The 27,311-nt window shown below is 46.5% G+C and overlaps 1 protein-coding gene across 3 annotated transcripts in view; it reads right to left on the reverse strand.

Annotated features, from left to right (window-relative positions):
- Window positions 1-740: 740 nt before the first annotated feature.
- Window positions 741-27,311, reverse strand: part of R (carbamoyl-phosphate synthetase 2, aspartate transcarbamylase, and dihydroorotase rudimentary) — a 73,653-nt gene continuing 47,082 nt past the window's right edge. For all 3 annotated transcript variants that reach the window (XM_077690729.1, XM_077690728.1, XM_077690727.1), the window contains exons 30-43: window positions 19,216-19,347; window positions 18,379-18,580; window positions 16,552-16,667; window positions 15,908-16,123; window positions 14,674-14,757; window positions 13,375-13,486; window positions 10,963-11,351; window positions 10,305-10,446; window positions 8,432-8,502; window positions 7,630-7,755; window positions 5,316-5,471; window positions 3,395-3,496; window positions 3,197-3,291; window positions 741-2,166 (exon numbers count right to left, since the gene is read on the reverse strand). In XM_077690729.1, coding sequence (XP_077546855.1) covers window positions 2,064-2,166; window positions 3,197-3,291; window positions 3,395-3,496; window positions 5,316-5,471; window positions 7,630-7,755; window positions 8,432-8,502; window positions 10,305-10,446; window positions 10,963-11,351; window positions 13,375-13,486; window positions 14,674-14,757; window positions 15,908-16,123; window positions 16,552-16,667; window positions 18,379-18,580; window positions 19,216-19,347 — 2,046 coding nt within the window. In that variant the 3' untranslated portion in view covers window positions 741-2,063. The remainder of the gene's footprint in view (window positions 2,167-3,196; window positions 3,292-3,394; window positions 3,497-5,315; window positions 5,472-7,629; window positions 7,756-8,431; window positions 8,503-10,304; window positions 10,447-10,962; window positions 11,352-13,374; window positions 13,487-14,673; window positions 14,758-15,907; window positions 16,124-16,551; window positions 16,668-18,378; window positions 18,581-19,215; window positions 19,348-27,311) is intronic.

Below are 27,311 nucleotides of genomic sequence, written 5' to 3' on the forward strand. Positions count from 1 at the left end.
CCTTTGTAAATTAGCCCCACACGACTGACGCTCCTCACAATATACCGAAACTGAATTTGGCGCCTCAGCCCGACGTCTTCTTTTTGCTTATAATTTCATTTATTTTTGTTCGTCAAGCATGAATACTTCAAGAAAACTAATACAAAGCATACAAACTCGTAAAAAAACTCAGTTATTGCCATAAAAGTTGCCTAATTTTAGCTTAGGGCCCTAACTTTGTGCCCCATTTTCAAGAAAAATTGTTAGCCATATCTTCCACTACTGATCTGGCAACTACAGCGTGGCATCATGGCGGCATTCGTGTTTAGACACATTTTTGAGCCAGCTTTACCCGCCTGTTTGTAGCCATGATGACGCCGGATTTTCGCAAAACGGGCAATGTATGGCTATTACCTTTAAATTGACTTTTCCTTTACTCTGACAGGTATCTCTGATGGCATAGCAAAATTCAAAAATCTTAAGGTTGTTCACATTCTGTAGCTGTATTCCAAGGATTAACCTTTGCTATTGATAGTTCAAACTGAATGCCCTAACCTCGGTCAGCAGTGCGCAGTGTACCAGCTCAAGATACCTGCTACTTTATGCATTTCGGGGCTAGAAAAAATAAAAATAAAAAATAGAGATGAAAAAGAAAAACTCCCAACCCGTGCCTACTGCTGACTAATTCTGTTCCAGTGACACGGTCCAGCTAAACATTGTTAGCAGGTAAATGACATGCATTGAAATAAAAGTACAAGGAAGGTTGTCATGCTGGCAAAAAAGGCACTGCGAAAAGCAGATTTATTTTTCTTTTTCTGCTGAACTGTAATCAAAATACACATTCCAAAAATCATTTGAAGAGCATCTCTTGCAGACAGCAACTTCTTGACACCAACAATAATTCGTGACCATAATAACAAAAGAATATACACCAGAATATAGTATGACATGGGAATGCATTTGACAGTTTCTCTAATGTGTCCATATAGACAAAACTGGCTCTTCAAGGTATCATGTAAAAATAAAGGTAGCACAGTGTCATAGATGGCACGTCGAGAACAGTTGTAGGTCAGGCAAGAAAAATGATTGCCACCGTCGCCCCCCCAAAAAACCCAAGTCAACTAAATTTTTAGATTTCATTGTTTTTGACAAAGCTCAGAAAACCTAAGCCAACTAAATTTTCAGATTTCATTGTTTTTGACAAAGCTCAGCACAATATGAATGCTCAAACGTGTTTATATCGAAAAATATTCTCAAAATATTGAAGTTCATTATCCAAGACACCGCTGACAACCTGGATACGCAAAACAAAGATTATACAATACTAACCAGGACTGCTGTAACATGGCTTCACTTCAGCGCGAAACGTCACAACCACAGCGCTAACAGGAGACGACACTGCACCACACAACTCACTATGCTTAATGAAAGAGAAAAATGCAAGTCTATGGCACTCCATGCAATCACAGCTCCATGACTATCTTCCAAACCGGCTACAAAGACCCCGCCTCTCGTGCGTAACAATTTCTTGCGACAGCTGCACGCCAAAATTGCGAAAACTTTCAATACGATTACCTCTACAAAAAACGCTGCATAGAGGTAAAAATGAAACCACACAAATCAAGAGCTGCACAAATCCAACGTGCACTTTTCGGCATTCAAAGAATTCATTTATCTAATTATCGTCAAAACAAACACATACAAAATAACGGTAAAAAAAATCTCGGAATGAGCATTGTACCCCTGTAAAGCTTCTTCGCAGGGCTTACGGGTACAACTTTAGCTTTACTATTACGAAATAATTATTCAAGCCCTTGCGACGTTCCAGCAGCTTTGAAGCTTCGAGCAGATCTCGAGATGGTGTCAGCCGTGTCTGGTAATCGAGCAATCCTTGCTAGTAGCACAGTTGGTCAAAAAGGCACAGGGTTTTACCCCCCTCTCCCCCATGTCACTCAAAATGTCCCGCGCGTCGTCTTAGTCATGGCAAAAGGACAGAAGCACGACGCAGAAAGATCGAGTGAAAAAAGACGAAGTAAGGATCAGCAGCCCGTTGAGATCGCGGCGGGAAGAGTGTCGTTCCTTCTTCATACACGGCCCAACACCATGGCCAGTAGTGCCATGCGGACGTACATTCCTGCTTCCGCCTGCCGGAAATAGGCCGCTCGCGGATCCGTGTCGAATTCGGGGCTGCGTAAGGGGAAACCGGAAAGTTGGAAGCATTTTCAACAAAGATGCCGTGTGCTACCACCACTGCGGAGATTGTTCCGAGCACTCATTAGGACTCCCAAAGCATCCCTTATAATCTAGCGACTGTGAAAGCGTTGTCCGATTGCTAAACATGCCCTCTCATTACTACCATTATTTCTTTTGACTCAATGACCTAGTTTTTTGTTCGTTGAGTTGTCAACCATTTTGCATGCTATCCGTGTTACAGGGGCTAGAATTTTTGACTTACTGAGTTGACTAATGCTTTCGCATTAAAATGACTACAGACACTTCAAGCATGCCACAGGCTGGTGTATAAAGCAGGGCCCGCATTTGTTAAAAACCTGCTGGTAAACAAACAGCGACCAGCGCTTCAGCGAAATGACAGCACGAGAGTAATTCGATAACCACAACAGGTAACGAGGGCACAAACATCAGCAACAATTTACAAAGGGGACACAAATGAAGTTTGTAGGCCACTTTTCCCTAAACGCTTGCAATTCAATCAAAGTACATTGCCTGTAAAACCAAACTTTTGGGCATGACAGGGCAAAATTGGCAAGAAACTTTGCATTTCGCATGGTGTCACATCACCACCCTTTCCCTAGAGGGGAGGAGTCACGATCTTTCTCATCTGGTGGGAAAATGACCGCACCCTTATGATCCTTGATTAGTTGTTCGTGAAGAATGTAATCACTCACTGCGATACAGCTCCCGGGAAAATAACCAGTCAAAAGTGGTACCACTGATACCTCTCATCCTTCCACTCCTCACTAACACGAGGGGGGCCACGATGACGATGATGATGATGCTCCATCATATGCAACAACAAAGCTTTATTTCGAGTTAGGCTCCCATCTCATTCGATAATGCAGCATGTGTGTGGAAAGGGACACCCTTTCTCATCCTTAGGACACGTGCACAACACGGTGCATACTACGATGCCCGCACCACGATAAAGACGACGCAACGATTCTGGACCCCGAAGGCGCGCGAGCAAAAGAGCACGCACCTGATCTCGAAGACCCGTGGCAGGGGGTGCATGACAATCATGCGCTTCTTGGCCTTGGTCATCAGCTGCGGCGTCACCACAAACAGGCCACAAGCCTGCAAAGGGGAGGAAGAGGAGAAGGAAGAGCGGTAAGTGCCACAAGTTTCACCGTATAGCCAGCGCCAAGAACTCCCGCGCATCCCTCGGCATTGTTGGTACCTTCTCGTACTCCTCGGCACTGCTGAAGCGCTCCTTCTGGATCCTGGTCATGTACAGCACGTCTGTGTCGGGCAGCGCAGCCTCCAGGCTCTCCATTTCTTCCTGCTCTCCAAGGGGGCAGAAAAGAAAAAGAGGGGGCACCCCCCGAGTCACAAGTCCGTCCAAAAGAAAATCTGACCAGCAAAAACAGTAGAATCACGATAAACGGAAAACGTAAATCGTTTAAACGGAATTGCCGCTTAAACAGAACAGTAGCCTGTAAGTTGGTTGGTTTTATAATCAGATAACGTAAAGATACTTTCGGTAATCAGAACTAAAATTTCCGCATCATCACGTAAACGGAACCGAAAATGGAACTTCTTGTCAGGCCCATTGCCACGAGCATCAGCTGCTGAAGATCCTGATATTCAAGATGCAGCTGTAAAGTCTCAAACAAAACAAACTGATGCATTTTTAGTGCACACTGACTAATTGTTCCCAAATAAACTTTGTGAATGCTGTGCCTAAATCTCTTGTAGTTTCCTTGCTTTCTGATATCTATCTGCTACATCCACCTTCTAGTGCTCACAGTTCCATGAGATACATAAATTTGCACTTTTGCACATCTCCCATAGTAAACAGAACTCCTGTTAAATGGAACTAATTTTTTCGGTCCCTTGAAGTTCCGTTTATCAAGAGCACTGTACACGCAGGCATAAAGGGGGAAGGGGGGGGGGGGGGGAAGCACCTTCATTTATTTGCATAGTCCAATTTCTCTGCATTGGACCATGCACAGAAATTGGACCTTCACACCTGCGGAACATTTCCCACAACATCAGTGTCTGAAATTAGGAGTTGAACGGAAGCTCGTCTAACCGAGAAAACACACGGCAACGATTAAAATGGACTCCGACCACACGGAGTCCGACTCTGAGTCTGCTTTGATTGTCACCAACATTCGTACTTCCTCGATACTAGGGGAAAACAAAAAGATCAGCAGTGCAGAGAGGTAGGCATGGCTAGCATGGTGTCACCACAAATGCAAAACTGTACTACGCCTGTCTATTGGAGGCCTTGCCATCCATCTCTTGATTATTACAACCAAAGGCCACGTTCTTCAGCTCCCGTTATGTACAAGCGCTCCAATGGTTTTGTTGGTCGCACACACAATAGAAGGGGAGTGCGCGCATGCTGGCCAATGTCATATCTTTGTTCGCGAGGTTTACGCAAAGGACGTACGTAAGTGATAAATGAGAAACCAGTTTCACAAAGGAAGAGCGCAAGCAGCCTTATTAAGGCAAACCCTGTCTCAGCACTATTTTTAATAACACAACACAACGCGGACAAACAGGTGCTAGCCTTCCTGTATCCTTGCAATTGTGCCCAACCGATCTGAGCTAATAATTCCGCTGTTTCTGTGGGCACATGGCACTTGTAAGCAAGAAACTGAAACAATCGTATCAGATAAAAAAGAAACTTTTTAATTTTTTTAACTAATCTACAGTGATGAATTTGCTTTTCAAACTACAAACAATGAAGCCACATTCATGGCATCTGGGTACTGCACTTCCCGACTTCAGCACTGGTAAAAATGGCTGCAATATTCGATTTCAAGATGTCAAATCACTTTATAAAGAGTGAAGATTTAGAGTGGGCTGCCGGTGTTCCAGGTTAATTTTGGAACAATTCAGAGGCATTTTCTGGAGTTCGAAAGTGGCCGTTCCCACTTCCCCACCCTCCTCGCACGATTCACCTCGATCGAAAAAACGGCATCCACCACAGGTTCGTTTCAAACAACGCATTCACAGCGAACCAAAATGTCCGAGTTGCTACATTACTGTGAGCCCCATGATAAGGGCATCATAGTAATACCTGTCTCAGTGCGACATTCTCAGCACACTTGCTGACACAACTTTCAACGTCACCACTATCCCCAACTCACCTGCACCAGGCCCTGGGAGGCCACAAACTGTCGCACCGACTCCGGCATGCCCAGGTTAGCCGGCGCCACGTAGCGAAGGTGGACATCATAGTGGGTCAGCAGTCGCGCCAGGGAATGCACTGTCCGACCGTGCTTCAAGTCGCCCACCAAAGTCACCTGCACAGTTTCCCCATAAAGAGAAATTTCAAGACCGGGACATCAGGTCACCTTGCAACCTGCCCCTTGAGGTAAAATGAACCGCAGTCGATAAGGTGCTTTGCAGCCGAAACTTTCATTAAAAATTCCTGCATTAGCAAAGAAACAGGCTTCGACAGAATGAATACATGTTTCTGGTTCGTAAATGTCCAGTGAGATGCAGCACGTAACATCTGGGCCCCGTGAAATGCAGACTATGTTGTATGGTGTCTCGCTAACATCTACGAAATTTGGTTAGCGCTGAATTAAAAGTTTCTCTGGTGCTGGGTACTTGTCCAGCTTCAATGGGGTATGATTAGAGTTGAATGTAAATTCAGGGTACAAAAGCAGGAAAAGGCATCGCGTTTCATTCACGATGCTGAAAACACATACGCCCTGAAAGCCATTCAATGCTTCACTAGACGTAACAATGCCGAAAGCAGGCCTTTCTCTGCGTTTCACGCAAGAATATAATCATGGCTTCTATTTCAGCAGAGGTTTGGCTTGAATCAATTTCAAATAGGATGGTTTTGAGCAATTAGTGGAAACAATTCAAATACCGAATTCAATACTGGATATTACTAGCCTTACTTCAAAATAAAATTTATAAAATATTCCTGGGAAAAAAGGTCGATACGTAAAATATATATCTCCACAGTTGTGCCGTCTGTCCCAAAGCTATAAAAAAATGTTGTTACACCATAAGCCATGATTTTAATTCACTAACTTTGTATATATGAGAGTAAAGAAATTTTTTGAATAATGATTTGGATGGTGTTCACATAGGTTCACAAATGAATATGGAGTAGATAACGAATGAGAGGTACTGTGTTGTTTTTATATAAAAAAAAAAGACCATTTTATTCAATAAAGAATGCAAGCCTATTACAGTCTCGATAATACGAATATCGCGGGACCGCAAAAAATATTTATGAACCAACACAGACCAAAAAATTGAGCACTAAAGGAAGTTTTCATTTATTTCTTTTCTTACTTTCGCTTGAAGAAATCTGTGACGTTTTCCTGCTTTTTTTTTTAAAACCTCCATGTCGCCGAGTGGTCCTTTCTGGACTTTCGTCTCCTCACTCGCGGTGCCTAAGCTCACTACAGGAGTGTTTTTGCACGCAATTCGTGCACATCGGCGTTGCGCGCGAGATATTTTCACGCTCGCATCGGTGATTTCGTGCCCACGGCTGCCTGTGCCTTGGTCAGAAAATGACGCGCAAATCGCATGGGAGTGGAAGGAGCCTGACGACTTGCGCAAATGGGAAGGCGTGCACCTCAGGGCGGCAGTTTCGAAGTGCTCGAGACAGCCGGCTGGCTCCGCCGGAGATGGTTAGGCTTAGCACCCCGGCAGATACTTCATGGGCGCTTTCACTAGTGGCGCGGATGATGTTTTACAGTACCGTTTCTGCCCACATTATTAGCTCATTTTCCACACAAGAAACTTCGTGTGTGCCTTGAACGGCATTTTAAATAGCGGTTAGAAGCGGTGGCTTGAGTGCCCTGCACCACTTCGCGACCAAAGCTGCCGCCTGGTTGCCGTGGCCGGCTGCGCCCCGCGCAGCGTGCGGGTGGTTTCGCGGCGGCGTCAGTGCGCCTGAGGAGTGCACCGCAAATTTTCGCGAGCAAAAAACAACAGCCCGGCCATTCCTGGAGAAAGACTGACAAAGAATGGACAGAGAGCCCGTACGTCACCATCGCTTGCCCGCTCGGCAGTCGGGCGCCTCACCGGCTCGTTCGTATCATCCGCCGGGCCGCGCAGGTTCATTTGTAAGAGCCGAAATTTTCCCCATTGCAAACAATGCAATTTCACCAGGACTTATCAGAAATTCGTATCATCCCGAAATTCGTATCATCCCGAAATTCGTATCATCCCGAACTTCATATCACCCAGAATCATATCATCGAGATTCCACTGTACTAGGTCATCCCCTGGGCCTCATTGCTGTCAGTTTACGGCTGCAAGCACAGTAAAAACAATGCTCCCAATCACACCACAACTTGCATCAAGAATGGGCTGTGTGTTAACAAAAAAGCAATAAGCCTACACACTTTCCTTCTTTTAAGCTGAATGTCAAACCAAATCACTGCACCGAGACGGCAGAGATAAGTTCACTTTTGAGTATCACCCCCGTACCGTCAGGTTGTTGACAGTGCCGATCTCTTCGCGGATGGTGTAGATGTCCAGAAGTGCCTGTGTCGGATGCTCGCCGATGCCATCGCCCGCATTGATGACGGGCTTACGGCAGTGCTTTGAGGCTCGCTGAAAAACAGAGGGCAGGCCCAAGTTTATTGCCATGTGCGTTGCAGAAACGGAACAATTCTCGTAAACACCCGCCAGTGTGATTAGTTTCAGTCACCCCACACCACTACTTTGATGAAAAAACAAATGTCTGCAGAGCACCCAATCTTGAATACCAGGAAAACAAGTCGTAATATCACGTGTGGCCTACTAGCCATAGTAACTGCATCTGGCGATTTTACGCAGGGCAGGGCATGTCAGGGAGCAGCAAAAAAGAACTGGACTTGTGCATACATGAAGAATTGCAACTAGTAAAAGAGATCTTGAGTCACGCATTTCATTCTTCACTCGCTACAATTGTCCCAACATAATCAGTCGTCCTATAGAAAATGGTGCCCACTAATCTGCAATGGATCGACGGTCTCACGAAAGTGACCGCTGATTTTGATCACAAAATCCCAACAGTTCAATGTGCAAATCTAGGAGGCAGCGACGGCCATTCTACTCCTAACTACATTCCTTCTATCCTTGGCGAACTGCAGGGTGTCACCCCAACCCTGACGTCAGTGACAAGTGGGACATTTATGGCGCCTGAGCTTTTGTCTACGTCAATAATGGACCCGAAAGATTCTAAAAGCGATAGCCCTAACAGCCTTAGTTAAACAAGAGACTCGAAGGTCACAAGTGTTGTCCTCACCATGACAGCGCCAGGCTCTGGATGCCGCAACACGACGACATCGCTGTAGTTGGACATGACAGTAATGGTGTCTGCGGACCAAGGACAAGAAGAGTCCTTTATTAACAACTCATTGGAACTTTGCTCATAAAAAAGAGAGGAGAGAGAGAGAGAGAGAGAGAGAGAGAGAGAGAGAGAGAGAGAGAGAGAGAGAGAGAGAGAGAGAGAGAGAGAGAGAGAGAGAGAGACATGTTACACTGCTTACTATCCTCCTTTGAAACTTGCTAACGGCCCTTGACTCTTTCGTTATGGCCAAAAAATAGCCAATTTTGAGTGCTTTCACAAAATTTTTTTTTCTCTTGAGCTACTCGGAACATTTAGCAGTGCTATGCAAGAAATTGTAGCTTACAAATTGCTCTTTCAAACACATAACAGCAGTTTTGTGAAAGGTACAATTATGGACAGTTTATTGGTGAACAAAACAAAAAAATGTGCACAAAAATGTATACACACAATACATCGCGGTGATTGTACTGAGCCTAAAAATTGTTTTAGAAATTCTAAGATATACAAGTTGCTTCTACGTTCTTAATAAGCTGTGATTCAATATATAGATCAATGCTGTACACCAAGTTTTGGACTGTTGCAGGCCCATCAACCTAGGGGTCCTGGCGGCTGTGCCACTCCGCGAAACCACTTGAGATTAAATTGGTCTCTCTAAAAATATGCATCCAAGCATACTTGTTTGTGTTCTCACACAAAATCCTAATCACTGCAGTGCTAAAAAACAAGAAAAAAAAAAAAAAATCCTGCGCTCTTGAGAAGCGGCGCGCGGTGCTCTGCAGCGCTACTCCGACATGAGCGTCAGGCTATCTTGAAGGTGGTACAGTAAAACCTCATTACAAGAGACACTCAAGGGAACCAAAAAACGTGACTCTTGTAAACAAGGTCTCTTGTATGCAATGTTGCTAACATGGCGGACATAGGAAAACCAACCAAACCGCTTTCATTCAAATGTCTCTTATAACCAAGTGTCTCGTGTAACAGTGTCTCTTGTAACGAGGTTTTACTGTAACGCAATATGGCACGGTGTATTTGGCAAAACATCCCATCCCTGCAGCTCGTTGTCCAGACTTCACACATGAAAGTATGAAAGCAAAACTGCAGTCTCAGATAAGAACAACGTTTTGATTATAAATGCAGCGCACAGTCAAAAACGAACCTTACGCCCAGCCCTTGTCGAAGTCTGAGGCCGTTAAAGGCCAACTGCACTCAAATTTCAACTTGCCCAAATTTATTTTTAATGTGTAGTAAGTACCACCACATCAGCTGGGACACGAGTGGTAGCCCCGTGAAACACCTCGTTAATCAGTCTGAAGCGTTTAAAAAAGCTCCGCTGCAGACCACGCTGCACCTGCCGGTGGATCGCGTAGACAGCCATGACGTGCCTGTGACGCTCCTGCTTTCCGGGGCTTCTTCCTCTGACCAGCCACGCAGCTGGAGAACCGGTCAAGCTCTGCTGCGAACGCTTCACCCATTTGCTGCCCCTTGCGCGTGTAGAGCTTGCGTGCAGGCTTGCTCCCGAGCTGCTTACTGTCCGGCCGCTCGCTGGACGGCTGCAATGTCCCTTCAATGGCCACACTCCTCTCGATTTCGGTTTCAAAATCGCTGATCTTTGCTGGCCGCTTGCGGCATCCATGCACGTATTTCAGCTGCTGTATTTTGCATCTTGCTTTTTTTTTAGGCAGGCTATATGAAAATAGTGTTTTCAAGAGGTTGAAATTTCGAGTGCAGTTGGTATTTAAATGCGACTGTCTTCACAACTAAAATCTGACGAACCGACATTGCTGCTGGAGAGTCATCACGCTTGCTAGGGTAAGCAGGCGGAGCGTACCTTCGAGGGTCTCGCCCTTCTGCGTAGAGGAGGTGGCCTGGTCCATGTGGATGACGGAGCCCCCGAGCCTCTGCATGGCGGCCGCAAAGCTGCACGACGTCCGTGTGCTCACCTCGTAAAAAACAGACGCCATCACCTTGCCCTGGACGGGGGGAAAAACGGGGCATCACCATGCCATACTGAATGAGGCGAATATTGGCAGGTATGTCATCCGCAGGGCGGAACAACGGAGGCAGCAAGGTCACCGCAGTAATGAAAACCGTGATGGGCTGCTAGGGGCGCCACCAGCAAGAGTGGCTTGCTGGTGGCTTGCTGTCCAGTGATGCTACTCATGTTCAACAATTTGGAGCAGCCAAAAGCCAATTTTGGAGCAGTTTGGAAAAACTAATGCCCGTTTTTTAGGCTGTTTAAGCACCACGAAAAATTCACACCAAAACATCTACCCTTATTAAACACTGAGAAAGGTTTTTTGGATATTACTTCAGTACTTTCATCATGTGCCCGGAGCGTAAAACTTGTATTGCAGGTCGGAGAGGGGGGGGGGGGGAATGTGAACTACAAAAGAACTAGCGAGCAGAAACACAACTTTTGGGAAGTTATACAGCGTGGAAAGTCATACGAATACATAGGAGGAGGAGGAGGAGGAGGAGACCCGCACCTTTAGCACGTGGTCGAGTGGCCGGTCCTTCTGGACGAAGACGCTGAAGGAGTGTGCCAGGTTGAACAGGGCGTGCATCTGGTCCTTGTGGAACATGTTGGCCGACAGGATGTGCCGCCCCTGCAGCACGTTGGGCACGTCCGGAAGGCTCCACAGCACGGGGGCACCTGCACTTCCCCCTCCGCCACCAGCCGGGGCCACTGTGCTGGCGCCGCCTCCGGCCTGCAGCGGGCTCACGCTCCGCTGAGACCCTGCACCGTTGCCCCCGACGCCGGGCCGCACCGTCGCGGCTGCCGGCTCTTCCGACGAACTCCCCGCCACCGCCCCACCGGTCGGCATCAGCAGGCGGTCCGGAAGGCCCAGTTCTTGGAACATCTTGTTGTACATCTCTGCAAGGTGAGGGCACGCAGGAACACTGTTTGCATTCCGTCGGCACTCCTCTGCTTGGAATTAAAGTGGAGAGACAACCTAGCTGGCAGGCATTCATAGTTGAAAATTGAGCACTGAAACATGGACAAGAAAGGGAGACTTGTCTCCCTTTTTTGTCCATGTTTCAATGCACGGTTAATTTTCAATGATTGATCCTCCATTTGGCCAAAGGACGTTTCAATTGGGACCATGCCCCAACATGTGCAAGTTATTGGCGACATTCAATAACTTGGCAAGTGGGAAAATTTTTTTTTGTGGAAGCACCCAAAATCGGCCATTTTTCCGCCATTACAAAAGAGTCTAGGGGAGACAGGGTGTTTGAAATCAACTTTCTTATTTCTTTGTAGAGTTTGATGAAAACTGGCACAGTACAGTAGAATCTCTATGATACGAATCTCATGGGACTGCGAAAAATATTTGTATCATCCCAAATTCGTATGAGCCAACACAGACCAAGAAATTGAGCACTAAAAGTTTGTTTATTTCTCTTCTCACTTCCACGTGAAAAAAACTGTGATGCTTTGTTGTTTTTCTTAAACCTCCATGTCGCGAAGAAGTTGTTTCTGGAGTTCGTAAAACTTCACACTCGCCTCCTCACTCATGGTGCCTAAACTCGCTACACGCCGCAACAGTTAAAGGAGCCATGAAGAGAAAATACAACTTCGTGTAATTTGAAAGAACTAGGATTCAGTATCTCACTCAGCTCCATTACAGCCACAAAAGATGCTTTTTCTAACGAAAAAAAAAAAAATCAAGAAGTATTTAAGAACTTTCAAATTTTGCGCCACAGTGGCGTGTTATGAGCAAGAATTACGTCATACAGGCCAAAAATAAAACATAATTTTCAGTGCATTAGCTGCACGTTAGCATTCAAGTGATGCGGTCAAATGGAACTAGAGGCCCCATTACAGGCGTCCAGTCATGTGTCGTCGCGACAGGTCAGTTAGGCGGCCGCCAATCGCACAAACAAGGTTCCGTGACGTCATAGAAAAGTTGCGGGAAATTGGCTAGGGGGTCGCGACTGTTTCGCACGTTTCCTTCAATATCTCCGTTATTTGTTCAAAGATTGCGATGATATAGGTATCATTGTTATCGGGACTAAGCAGTCTTTCTAATAAACCCAACTTGTGTTTTGTCTTCATGGCTCCTTTAAGGCGTGAACCGCAAGATGAATTATTGCATGCAATTCATGCATATCGGCAATGCGAGAGCGATTTTTTCATGCCCACTTTTTTCATGAGCACTTTATGCGCTCGCCTTGTCGTCGTAGCTCGCTCGCGGGACCCAAGTTGAGAAACAGGGCATTCCGTTGTAGCGCTGTAATTGCAGCGTACCCCAGAGGCTTCAAAAGCCAAGCGGTTTACATAGTCACTAACATTTGAAACTTGTGAGCCGCTGGCGCTTGTCCTACATCTCCCCATTTAGCGCAAAGAAAAGTGCAAGTAATTTGAGGCAAAATATACGTAATTAACTGTGAGCGCCCGCATTAATTTAGTTAGGAACGCTCATTGGGTTGGGTTTTATACTAGTAAGCAAAAAAAAAGTGGCAGTGCAAGAAAAAAAAAAATGGCACGTTCGAAATGACGCCGAAAGGCTAGCCCCACGCGCAGTCAGAAAATGGCATGTTCGAAATGGCGCAGAAAGGCTCCAGCCGCACAAGAACAAAATGGCACGTTCGAAATGATGCAGAAAGGCTCCAGCCGCGCAAGAACAAAATTACGCATTCGAAATGATGCAAAACAGCTAAAGCATAAGAAATTAAAGCAAACACAAAAAGAAGAGAACTACCGCTGGCGCTTTTTCAGGCAGGTGGCGCGCGAGCACTGCGAAGGCGGGAAATTCGAATTGTATTGGGTGGTAGCAGTGAGCAGGTAACGGCGGTGCAGCCCATTATGGCGAATCACTGCTCTGCACTTCCGACAGTGTTCACACTGAGTGGAACGGCTTTAACTTTTTTTTCCCCTTTCTCTTTTTCAGACTCACCCGTGGTCAGAGACTTGACAGAGTTGCGCCAGTGGGCCTTTTTGGTGACCCTCGAACCCGACACGGAGAACGACGTCTCCGAAACAGCAGAGCCAGCCTTTTCGGGACTGCCCTGCAATCGGGAGACAGCAGGTAGCACTCTTGGGATTCCGCACCAGTGGAGAGTGAAGCTCATTTCCGTCCCCAATATCTTTTTTTTCTTCTTTTCCGCAGCAAGGCTCAGGCCGTGGCCTCGAGCGTTTACTTTAAAACCCCACTAGCACGGATGCACTTGAGCCACACCATAGTTTAACGCTAAAAAACAGTTACACTGAACATCCTGCCGGCATTTTCAATGTTGGTGCGACCAGCCAAACTAGTACCCATCACACAGCAGACCTAATGACATTTAGAGCAAATGTCATTCGCTCTAAATGTCGTTAGTTTGGTGCTGCGCGAGAATACAAAATGATATTCGAGGCGAATGGCATTTAGCAGCTAAATGAGGTTGGGGAGCTCATTCAGCGGCCAAATGAGTAGTCTCGACAGCAGTGGCGCGTCACTAGACAAGAAAAAGAAAGTTCAGTAATAAACTAGAGAATATTGTTCCTAAAGACTGTTAGCTTGCTTATATTTCCCCCTTCATATTGTTTTTAAAATAAAGAAAGACAGACAAGTACTTAAAAAAAAAATCTCGTCCCTAACCCTGACACGGATTTTTTGCGGACTTGTCTCGGCTTGCAATGTTTACTGATGTCACTTAAAACAGCAATGTTCTTTTTTTTTTAATTTTAAACAAAGAATTATTTGTTTAAAAAAAAACTAATATGCATGAAAACATTCCAGAAGCACTCGAACTATAACTATCCAATTTTGCGAGCTCGCTAATCGTCACGTCTATCACTATCAAATGACATTTGTTTCGCCATGCAGACCCGTACGGCCAAACCGATTGTCGATCTGCCGTGAGACAGGTGTGCAGGACAGGGGTTCTGCACATACTAGTAATTTTCCCGCCCTATTAGGTAAGGCTTGACAGCGTTCTATTGTCCAGCGGAAAGTTCTCGAGCTTATCTGCTGTACACCACCATTAGACGACACGCAAAAGCTTTCAACAAACACCGCAATAATAAATAAACAAAAGAAATAAATCAGGGTTGCGTAATTCAGGTTTTGCTGTAGTACTTGGCTTTTGCCAGCTCAAAGTAGCCGACCAGAGGTCTTCAACTCAAGCCATTCCTTCAAGCCTCTGCCAAGACTTCCCTCTCGCACACACGCTGTTCCATGCACCCTTTTCTTCACAAAAAGGGCTTGACAAACCTGTGTCAAACTCTGGAGGCTTGTACAGCGCTCGAGGTCTGCAGCAGCCATGACATCCTGACCAAAGCCAGGGTCTACAAGAACCTGCAAAGAACAAGAACAAGAAGGTAACTAGGTCACACGAGGGCTTCGGCCACGCTCAAGCAGTAACTAGGCACGGTTCACAGGCACAAGGTAATCCCATGAGAAATTCAGCTACATAATGCCCATAAATGGCGCATGAAAAAAAGAAAAAAAAGAAGGAAAAACTGGGGAAATGCACAGACTGTGAGAATGGCTCCATTATTGCTTATCTGGGGTACATTTGTTTTTGTACAAAAAAAAAAAAAAAAAAAAACTTAAAGAAGCTTCTGCTGTTAAAGAAAATACAAAGCTCAAGTGCCCTGTAACGTGCAGACCCTGCAGAAATGGTGGCTGTGCTAGTTTGCTAGTTTGTGATAACTACTGGTGGCAGTTTGACAGCTAAATTAGGCAGCAGTGTTTCCTACTGATATCTAGTGATTTTTAAACTTTTTTTTCTTAAAAAAGTAGTTTAGTACGAAGACCGCAAAAATGCCTATTCTCTGTTTATGCCGAATAATGAGAAACTCAGACCAGGAAGGCATGTGCTGAACTTGACAACAGGTGCTATTCCATTTATTTGGACTTTAAACTGCAACACATGGCAAGAAATTTCATTTAAGCCCTGTTTGTTGTTTAAGATCGTACGGTCATTAGTTTAAGGGAATTAGTTCTCACTTTATGAATGCAGCATCTGTTTCAAATACCTTTATGAACTTTATTAATAAAGTTACAAGTTACGGCTTAAAGCTTAAAAACACACCAGAGCAAAAAAAAAGAAAAAAGACAAAGACTGCTTGCTGTTTTTCCTTGTGTCTTACTTTGCTTGGTAAGTTAATGGCTCAACATTCCGATCCACTCCATGATAGGCCAAAGTTAGGCTTACATTCTACAGTCACAAGGACATTTTCAATTACTGTAATCCATTTTACCCATGATAAGCAGCTATACATGGTCGAAATAGCGCAACCAAGCTAGCATTTATGGGCATGACACACAAGTAGCCTCTGAAGGTGACACAACGCTAGTTCACGACACCGTGACACACTAGTTTGCTGCACACAAGGTCACTTCAACCCCACGCAGAGGCAACTACCAGCTTGTCCACAGGTATGGTGTTATCTGAAAAAGTGTTCCAGTGACCAAGTGAAGCGATTTGAGACGACACACGCACCTGTCCATCGACAAAGGCCACCTCGCCACGGATGACCACCCGACGAACTTGGCCGCGAACCTTGCGGCCTGCAAAGGGTGTCCAACCAGCACGACTGTACGCCGGCTTTTCGGGGATCGTCCACTCTTCGTCGAGGTCCACCTCAATGTAGGTGTCCGGCTGGATGGGAAGGTTGAAGATCTGCCTCGGGTTGTGGTACATCTTCTTGACCAGGGCCTGGTGTTGGGCAACAGAGCAAACGCAACAACTGTGCCAAATGACTCCAACACATAACCTTCTACCAGAGGCGGCAAATGACTCCTAGACCTAACCCCCAAATCAGAGGAGGCAAATGACTTCTACACATAACCACTACCGGAGGTGTCAAGTGACTCCTACACACAATCCCTAACAGAGGTGTCGAATGACTCCTACACAAAACCCCCTCCCAGAGGTGTCAAATGACTCCTACATATAAACCCCCTACCAGAGGTGTCAAATGACTCCTACATCTAAACCCCCTCCCAGAGGTGTGAAATGACTCCTACATCTAAACCCCCTACCAGAGGTGTCAAATGACTCCCCACATAACTTCCTACCAGAACCAGCTTCCTTGTGCTCGCACGATCCGATCAGTTGTCCGATAGCATGCCTCTCCTCCTCACCTCCATGGTTATCCTTCCCTCTGCCACCGCCGTAAGCATGAGTGGCAGAGATGTCTCAAGGCCAGGGAAACCAGGAGGGGCATTGTCTTGGTTCTTCTCAGAATAGGTGTGAGGCGCTGCGAAGAAGGAAAGGGAAACTTGCATGCAGTAGGCATCTTCATACTGTGAGAAAAAATAACCACTTTTTCTTTACTTTAGCAATGCCTGGATCTTGCAAACGATTGCCCATGGTCGCCCTGCTATGTGGAAAATGACTACCAATCACTAGTGCAGTTTCCACTAGTACTTGCATTGGAGATTACCAGTGTTAGCAGTGCATTTTACCAGAAAAAAAAAAAAAAACGAAGGTGCAATATAATTAAGTAATGGGTGACAGATCACAAAAAAAAAAAAGCAAGCGAAGTGGCTCACCGAGTGTGCCAACCAGCTTAAAGGGGCCATGAACACAATATACAAGTTTAGTTCATTAGAAAGGCTGCTTTGTTCCGATAACAATGTTACAAATTTTATCACCAGCTTCCAACAACTAACCAATATACAGTGTGGACCGCTTATAATGTATGTCGCAATAGCCACGAAAATCCGCACTACAAGAGTACCGCATCATAAACAAAACGTGCAAATCCAACCACATCCCTTTTAATTATTCTTTGTTTATCATCACTCAAACGAAGGTGTCTTAAAAACAGGCGCGGTCTTTACTTTGTCTTCGCTTTGTGTTTGCCTTTTGAGGGAGCACGGCTGTGTTTCAGCGTCTATACTCGGTTACAACTCAAGAACGGCACCACCTCATGTAGTGTATCACTCCGCCAAAGCACCAGACCTGTGACGTCAGTGCGCACACGTTTTGAAAGGGGTTTGCTATGAATGCGTGATATCGTCTGCCTTGTCTCACGCAGTTTGTTTGTCGTCACTGGAGTCGTTTATACGCATATTAAGTCCAAAAAATCAGGGGAACGGCTCACATTATGTTCAAAATATTCCCAGTAACGCCCTAGTTGCGCCGCGTGGAGAAACATCCCGCTACGGTGATAAGGCACAGCGGCAACTTCCGGTGCCGTTCTTAAGTTGTCACCGAGTATATGAACCAATTCCGCTGGACAATTTGATAAGCAGGATTTTTTTTCAACACCCCCACCCCGCTTGCATTCGTGATGCCGAATGCGGTTGCTTATCAGCCCAACGTAGGGGTAGTGGAAACCTCCGTTGTCGCAGATCGCTATCTCTCCAGAAGTTCGAAAAGGAAAAGGCCGGTTGCTTATCTGCACAATGCTCTCATGAAACAACTCAATGCGCGTGAGGGGAGCTAGCTATCGTTCGCAGTGCATCAAGCAAGGGCAGTTGTGGTTATCACACAAGTACAGCAAACCAAAGGGTGCCTATTTTTTTCCTTGGTGTGTCAAAGTTAGAGAAGAGCAGGGAGCGTGCACTGCATTAGATGGCTGATTCCGTCTTTTTTTTTTCTTTCTTTCTTTCTCGCGACGCTAAATGATGCTCCAGCTGCGCCTATCAATCAGCGGACCCGCCAAAAAAACCGCACTACGAAATGGTATTGTGCTTTGCCCAACTGCGTTTCAAGCGACATGCTTATGCAGCGAGTTCTATGGGAGGCACACCAGTGGTCACAAAAACCCCCGTTATATCCAATCCCGCACTATAAATGGTTACATTATAAATGGTCTATTAAGAAAAACAGATGAAGCAAAGGCGACTCTTCAGTCACTTTACGGCGAATTCTCTGACATCGCAGAGTCGTGTTGTGTGATTGGCGCTCCTTCAACAGCCAGACTAACAGCCAAGACGGCGACGACGAATCGGACCCCTCACCGTGGTCGGTGGCGATGCAGTCGATGATGTCGATGTTGTCCCACAGTGCCTGCTGGTCCCTGGCGGTCATGAGCGGGGGCTTCACTTTGGACACGTTGGGGCCCAGCCGCTCGATGTCGTCCACCGTGAGGAACAGGTGGTGCGGGGTCACCTCGCAGGTCACCGGGTGGCCCTGGGCCTTGGCCGCCTTGATTATCGCTATCTGCACGGGTGGGGGAGAGGAGATCACCATCAATCACACAACCTGTATCCATCAATTGTCGTGCGTAACTGTCAAAGGTCCGACATTCAGCCCCAAAGAATTGGGCAACACCGTCCCTAGATGGATAAAAAAAATCCCGGGCCATCTCCACTAACGTGAAACCTAGGGAGGGGCGAGGCATGCAGCGGGTAAGTAAGTGTATTCTTGGTGCCTCAGCGTTTTTGCCAACGGAGATGAAACCGTTGAGGGGTGGAGGTATACAGCTTTGCTTTAAAGATCTCTTGTCTTTGAAGCACAAAAAAAGCTATCTAGCACAAGGTGTAAACGAGTGTCCCGGTGTTTTTTTAGCATGAGTTTTGAAGCGCTCCAGCGCGAGGTGCATATGAGCTTCCCGGCGTTTTTTTAGCACACATTACATTCTAGCGCGAGGAGTAAACGAGTGTCCTGGTGTTTTCTAGTAGGCGTTACGTTCTAGAGCAAGGCGTAAACGAGTTGCCCGGCGTTTTAGTACCCACATGAAATGACAACTACAATAACGACAGGAGACGCCAACAGCCCCTAAGGAACTTCGCCCCCAAAATAATAATATAATAACAATAATAATAAAAAAAAACTGAGAGACAGGCGTAGCTCACCTCTTCCTCCCTGGCGACGTGGCAAATGTGCACCGGTCGCTGATGCAACTTGGCGAGCAGGATCACGGCAGCCGTCGTCACACTTTCGGCGTGGCAGCACAGCGGTACGTTCCTCGGCCACTTCTCAAAGTGCTGCAGTGTTTGGTTCGCAAAGCACACAGGTGGTTAAGGTTCACGCCCGTGGGGCGACCATCCGTGATGTCTGATGTCCAACAAATGCAGGGTGCCTTGCATGAGAAAACCTTAAAACACATTTTCCCGTATGTCCCTCACATTTGCAATGCCATATGCCTTATCTACAAGGTGTCTGCTTCAGTAGTTGCCACCAGCCTAATGAAAGGGGCGTTTTGACAGATAACGGGACAGACTCCTAGCATTCACTATCACTGTTAATGACCCCAAGTTGCAAGGTACAGCAGAATTTCTTTTTGTAGCTAGGGCTTTCATTTTCACCACACTGTTTCAACAGCAGAACATGTGCTTGCATATTAGCAGAACAGCAGAACATTTTCAACAGCAGAACATGTGCTTGCATATTAAAAAAAGATCTCTTTTAAGACACTGGAGCAGTTTTACAGGTTTTACCAAAATCGTTGCTGAAATTAGTATTTGCTGCATAAAATTGCATTGCTACTTAGATTAAACCTTCAGAACTATCATTTGCCTATTCATGCCTAACATTGCTAACAAAGATTTGTAATTAAAAAGCATGTCTATGGTTTAGAGAGATTTTTAGTGTAACAGTTTCAGGGAAAGCCTGCCATATTTTCTATAGTATGGGAGGAGTCTTAGTCAGTCTTCAAGTTCTACACTTAAATCTGTGAATTAACATGCGAAAAAGTGCTTAAAGTGGGGAGAGGGGAGGCATCTTCTCTTTTACCGTTTGTGCAATCCCTAAGCAGTGCTGTTTTCAAAGTACAACCAGCGCTAACACAAACCTTTTTAAAGCGAAGCTCTCTATGCCTCACTGATGGCAACACTGCCCAAAAACTCACTGCAGGAAAGCCAACCTTCTTAGACAATGGTGATCATCGTGGGTGACGGGTCAAAACGCGAGGCTTTCTCTGTTCGAAAGCCAATGTCTTCAAGTTCCGAGTCACAGGCCGAAATCCAAATCGTTACACCCAAAATGCACTGCAGGAAAACCAACTTACACAGTAAGTTTCCACAAAGGCACAAGCGCCTCAAGAAAAACACTTGCCACGGTTGTGATCAAACGTGCTCCCTCACGTTACGAAGCCAACGCCTACCCGAATGCGCCGAAGCCGTTTGAATTTTGGACTTTGACTTTGACTCGGATTGCATGAGAAAAAGCTTCGTGTTCTGACCAGGGTGTCGAACCGGAATTTTTTCGGGTTCGGTTCGGGTTCGGGTTCAAGCCTTTCGGGTTCGGTTCGGGTTCAGTTCCGGCGCACCATTCGGTTCCGGTTCGAACCGGTTCGAACCGGTTCAAACGGGTTCGGGGGAAAAAAAAGCAAGCGTGTTTTTTTTCTGTTAATTTTTTTGTGCTGGGTTTTCATTTCCTTGTCAGGTTTCCTTCTCAAAAACGAAGCCATAATGTAGGTTTTTTTTGTGCAAATGTTTTCTTTTGGCCGAAAATAAGCAACCCTGCAACACTTTTTTCAACTTTGTTCGAAATCGTGAATGCTTGCAGAAAGTAGTCAACCAACACATCCAGTACTTATATCAGGGAGTCGGAAAGTCCCTCAGACCAAAGTACTGCTCTGTCCCCATCAGATAACTTACAAACTTGCTTGAAATATTTTTCTCCTTCCCCAGTCTTGGCGTTCTTCTACCGCTGGAATGACGTCATTACAGCCATGTAGCGGCTATATGCCGGCTTTCCTTAAGTTGCGACATTAAAATGAAACCACAACAGCGAAGCAGAAACGGAAGGCGTGTCTGCTAGGACGAGCACTGCTCCTCTGTGCTGGCAATAGCTATAACTTTTGCAGTGCTTCCAGATGCGAAGATAAGAGTGAGAGCGTTGATCTAAAGTGTTGAAGAGTTCCTTTAACTGTAAAATGTACTGCAAAATGTTTTCTATAGTAGGTCCAGGATTACAACATTAAATGAAGCGAAATCAAAAATTCGCTCGGACACATAAGACTGCATATTTGTATGAATTTGAAATCCCTGCTTTTTATGGCCACAAGTTTATTTTTATTGATTTAGTTTCTTTCATTTTTATAATTTAATTTAATTTATTCTTGGATAATAAAACTGCAGTTTTATACCCCGCAGTTGTTTTCTTGAGGAAGAAAATGACGGACGATTACGACACTCACTAATGCGAAATTTGAGTGCAGCGCAAACTGTAGTCTTCTCGGCGACGGCGCATAGATGCTGTGCCTCAGGAAGTGATCGCGTCATCAGCTAATGCACGACGGCGCGCGGCATACTCTGTCGTTATCTCGTAAGGGGTCGCCACTGTGAAGCACGTCTCGCACGGTCACGGAATTACGCCCTCCCCCTTACACTTTCGTCATACTTGCAACCTCCGTTTTCCTGCCAGCTCTATCTTCGGTGGCGTCTTCGTTCTCTCGTTTACGAGTCCAACACTGAGGGACTACGCGAAACCACAGGAGCGGGTGCTTAAGGGCTGCGCTCTAACGCATGGCTCTACGTAGCCACTGTGCAGCCATGTGATCCACTCCCTTCGCCGACAAGTGACGGGCCGCACATCGTCTCCAAATAATGCGTTCTCACCACAGTCTTCTGGAAGGCAAACAGTTAGCCTCCTGACCTGTGGGCAGCACACGGGTTCCTCCGACGCCTCCCACTCGGCGCATCTTCGCTAGAATCTTCTGGTAATGGGCAGCCTCCCTGCAGACTGCCTATTGCCCCGTCCTACTAAGCAGACGACCCGTCCGTCCACAATCGTTTTAATGCGCACCATTCTTTGCCCACGGTTTTGTTTCGGTTTTGTATCCGATTCTAACGCGCATGCAATTTTTCGGCCTATGTTGTCGGGAAAAAAGTGCGCGTTAGAATCGGGTAAATACGGTAAATGGAGATAACTGGTCGCACAAAATTTATGAAAAACTAAAAAATAAAAAAAGTAATCACCGAAACTGGCAAACCGTGTGACACCCTGCATTTGCACAATAATGAGGATTTCGGGAAATTTCCACCTGTAATCGTTATATAAGGTAAATGGAGATAATTAGTCGAACAAAATTTATCAATGTAAAAAATTAAAAAATGCAAAATAATTGCGGAAACTGGCGAACCGTATAACACCCTGCATTTCCACAATAAGGCCGATTTCGCGAGTTACAAATGTAATCGTTATAATAGCGCAAATGGAAATGACTGGTCGAACGAAATTTTGAAAAACTATAAAATAAGAAAAATATTAAGCAATTAAGGAAAATGGGAAACCGTAAAACTGCCTGCATTTCCACAATATTGGAGATTTCGCGAATATTCCATTTGTAATTATAACAGCGTCAATTGAGATAATTGGTCGGACAGGATTTATAAAGACCAAAAAATTGGCTGTAGAAACTCACACTGAGGACAAGCGGTATAGGAATGCAACGCATTAGTAGATACTTGTTTGAATTTCTGCAGAATTTTTTTCGTACCCTGGAGTGTCGCCATGGCACAGTATTTTGCGTCTCCGCCGCCTCCCCTCTCCGCCCGGGCTTCTAGTGGCGGGCCGCCCCTCGTCCCGAAATCACGCATCCTCACAGGAATCGCCTGCCTGGCAGGCAGCCAGGCAGGCAGGTAGTTTACTGGCGAGTGGGAAGTCTTTTTGGCGCGCAGGACAGCCTGAGCGCCCAACATTTTTTTTGGTTCCACCAAATGTCTAGGCACGCACGCGCGCATGCACCCCCGTTTTTGCACAATGAGCCAAATAATTTTGCATTTAAATAAATTGATTGGTCTGCTACGCTTTTCATGTACCCCTTGTTTCAACGGCGCTTTAGCTTTAACACGAAATCATTAGCACTGCTAGAAGTCGAAAACAGTCCCGCGTCGGCGTCAACCTCCGACTGTCAAGCGTGACTGGTGGCGTTTAAAGCGATTTCCTTCTGCTCATCTTTCATATGCTAACGCATCAGTTAGAAAGAAAGAACGGCTTTAATGACTCATTGGACACCGTGTACAGGACGGAATTGGATAGGGAACCACCGGAGATAGGAACTTGCTAAATGGCACTTCAGCGACAGGTGAGAGCGGTTGAGCTCTAGGAAAGATAATAGCTGAGTGAAGTCACAAGCAGCAGTAATTATCCCTCGCAGAGAGAGGGAAAATGAACTTTAAATAAATCGAGGAAAAGTTTCAGAGAGGCGTCCTCATTCAAGGAGTAGAGTCGACAGTCGTTTCCATCAAGAGAAACTGATCTTCCAGGCCGGAGCTGGCCAAGGCTTTTTCCCGAATCTCTATGGAAACGTGTATGTTGGGTGGATCTAGGGTGGACTTGTCGCAGCCGCCTACTGTGTGTATGAGGTTCCCAGGCTCCCCACAGAAGCGACGAAATGGAGAGAATTGTGTCCGGTCAAAGAGGGGAAGACTGGTGATGTGTGGGAAGGTGTTAATCCGCAGTGCAGGGAATAATCTTTCCTGGTTATTCGCTAGCGATTTGTGCGGGAAGGAATACATTCTACGGGATAGTCTATAGTGCTAATTAATTTCCTGGTATGTATGCAGGATGCATGCGCTCGGCCTTGGCTTCATCAGCGCTGGCTAAGCGGGTCAAATGTCCAGCCACAACGTTGGTGATCTTGTCTGCCGGCGATGCAATTATGAGCTGGTGCCCATAGAATCCTGGATGGTCTTCGGCAGTGACCATCTTCCAAGTTACACAATAATCAAGGGAATTGGTGGTGGTCCGCAAAAACTCGCAGCGTGCAGCATGAATTGGGAGAAGTTTAGAGGTATCCTGGAGGATGGCAGTGCGACTTTTACTACACATGAAAAGTTTTCTGACGCTATCTCTAACGCGAGGGCTGCGTCCGAGAGACGTTGTTTGCTTCCCAAAGAGGTATCAGCGATAGACAGTGAGTACGAGCGCCTTCGCGCCCTTCGCAGGAGAGCAGAGCGGCGAGCACGCAAGACGTCGTCTCCGGACGACATTCGAGCTGCTAGACGTGCGCAGAAACATGTCCAAAAGCACATCCGCAAGCTCGCTAAACTGCGCTTGAGCCAGTTCTGCTCTCGGCTGGATCCACGAAAGCCACTAACACGTATATGGCAAATTTTTCGCACCTTAAGAACCCCGTCAAGTCCACTTTACCCGTTCTCGACGGTTGCTCTTCAGAAGGGCGTTAGTGAAGTGAGTGTTGCAGAAGAATTTTGCATGAAGATCACCACTTCTGCAGAAGAATTTTGCATGAAGATCACCACTTCTCCCTGCAACGTTGTGATCTCGGAGGTGTCCACGTTTTGTCACTCCACCACAAATGCGACGCTGATGGACGAACCTTTCACCATTGAAGAGCTTACCAGGGCGTTGAATAATCTCAATTTGTCTTCTTCCCCTGGCGCTGATGGCACCACGTATTTGGCTCTACACCACTTGGGCCCAAAAGCTCTTCATCAGCTCCTCTCCGTGTACAACGAATCGTGGCAGAGAGGGCGCCTTGAGGCCAGCTGGAAAGTCGTCCGGATCGTTGCGGTCCTTAAGCCAGGCAAGCCGGCAACCGATATCGATTCATACCGGCCAATTGCACTTTTAAGTTGTATTGGCAAGGTGATGGAGAAGATGGTGTTAGAACGGCTTGCTTGGGACCTTGAAAATCGAGGTGTTTATCCATCGCAGATGTCTGGATTCAGGAGAGGACGAAGCAGCACGGATAACATACTTTCCCTGGCGGTGGATATCTCGCGACAAAAAGCAGCTGGAAACATCACCATAGCTGTCTTTTTGGACGTCAAGGCAGCGTTTGACAGCGTGGCACACGAAGCTATCCGAAGAGAGATGACGTTCGTAGGGCTGCGAGGACGTATGTTCCAGTGGTTCTGCGATTACCTACAACATCGGTACGTCTATATGGTCACCAGTGATGGCGCAACGACCGAGCATCCTGTCACACATGGAGTTCCTCAAGGCGGCGTCTTGAGTCCGACCCTTTTCAGCATATGCCTTATACGCCTGCGAACGGTTCTTCCCCAAGGCGTCAATATTTCGCTGTACGCAGATGACATCTGCATCTGGGCCTCAGGCAAAAACCGCCGAAACATTCGTGCCGTACTTCAGAGAGCGATCCTGGCGATGCGAAAGTACCTGAGATGCTGCGGGTTGATCTTTTCCCCTCAGAAGTGTGCAGCGATTGCGTTCACTCGGCGTGACGTCTCACGATACACGCTCAGTGTAGAAGGTACGCAGATACCCTATGTCAAATGTCACAAATTTCTCGGCGTCGTCTTTAACCGCTCAATGACTTGGACTCCTCATATCCGGCAGCTGAAAGAAAGGCTTTTGTCTTTTGTGCGCATTTTGCGTATGCTGAGTGGACAATCTTGGGGATGCTCCGTGTCCTCTCTTCTTGGACTCTATCAAGCACTCTTTCTCGGCCTTCTCCGCTACAGCCTGCCGGCCCTGAATCAACTGTCTTCTACAAATTTTAAGGTCATAGATTCAGTGCTGGCGAGAGCTCTACGCGTGTGCCTGGGTCGTCCCAAATGCACGTCGACAATTGGAACACTGCGGGAAGCTCGGTGCCTCTATGCGTCAGTGCTTCAACATCAAGAGTGCCTTCGAACGTCACTACGCCACGGCACTCGGTGCCATGCGCATCATATGGCAGCCACCACTGCATCCCATGTAAAAGACTCGCTTCCAGCAAATTTCCAGCGACCTGTGAAGCCAACATTGCCACTGTGGTTACTTGCACCATGGAATATAATAACGACAATTCCCGGAATAAGCAAAAAGTCGTCCATGCCCGCACCTGCACTGAAGTTTTTCACACTTGAGTATTTATTTACCGCGTACGCAAGCCACACCCACGTTTATGCAGATGGCTCAGTGACCGAAGAATCATCTGCCATTGGCGTATGGATTCCGTCGGTCCAGTGCACAATCAGGAAAAAACTGAGCCATAAAACATCATCCACCGCTACTGAGCTAGCGGCTGTAAGGGCTGCCCTTCATTTCATTGGTGCACATCAAGCTCGACTATGGGTGATCTTCTTAGACTCGCGGGGTGCTCTGCAAGCTCTAAGAAGGCTGTCCAACCACTGCAGTCAGCTTGTGTGTGAAATCAGTGAAATCCACACAGCGGTAGTGCACGCGGGCCATTACATCGTGCTTCAATGGCTTCCTGGTCATTCGGGAATAGAAGGAAATATAATACCTGATGCAGCCACCAGCGCTGGCCACTCTCTGCGTAACACGACACAGCTTCCTTTCTCTCGAGAGGATGGTTGTGCCCTTATCTATCGAACTGGTTGGAGAGAGCAAATGTTGAAGTGGCAGCACCCTCGCAGCGGATATCCATCTCTACATGGAATTGACCATTTCTGTAAATTCCGTGTTCCACCCGACCTAAGCAAAGCGTCTGAAGGTGTACTGCATCGTTTGCGTCTCAACGTGGCTTACACCCGAAGCTTCAAGTTCAAAATAGGGTGGGAGGATTCACCACTGTGCCCCACGTGCGCTGTGCGCGAGACTATACCGAGCACTTATTGTGTATATGCCCGCGATTTTCCGCTCCGCGAGTTACAGCGGCGAGCTGCCTGTCTCGTGTTCGACGCGGAGCAAGCCTTCAGTTGTGTCACTTTCTTTGACCCTGGGACAACAACGATGACTCATATTTAGGGACAAAAATTCTTCTGCGTTTTTTTGCGAGATTCAGGACTAGACAAAACTTTGTAATTATTCCATTGTGCGCATGGCTACGTCTGTACGCGTTTGCGTCGTCGTGTGCGCTTTGACTCCTTTTTCTTGTTAGGCGCTCTGCGCTTCCTGGGCTCCATTCGCTCAATTTTTATCTCTTTTCCTTAACTTTATTTCGAGTTTTTTTCTTGCACTAAATTGCGTGCCATTTTAAAGCAAAGCTTTCTACCTCTACCCCCCAAGGGTTCTTTCGCGACCGTTGGTGTCACCAGAAAACTCCAGCGAACAAATAAAAGAATTTACTGGC

The sequence above is a fragment of the Haemaphysalis longicornis genome, unplaced genomic scaffold (assembly GCF_048455015.1).
Source record: "Haemaphysalis longicornis isolate Haplotype H1 unplaced genomic scaffold, Haemaphysalis longicornis Haplotype H1 scaffold_10, whole genome shotgun sequence".
Taxonomy (NCBI): domain Eukaryota; kingdom Metazoa; phylum Arthropoda; class Arachnida; order Ixodida; family Ixodidae; genus Haemaphysalis; species Haemaphysalis longicornis.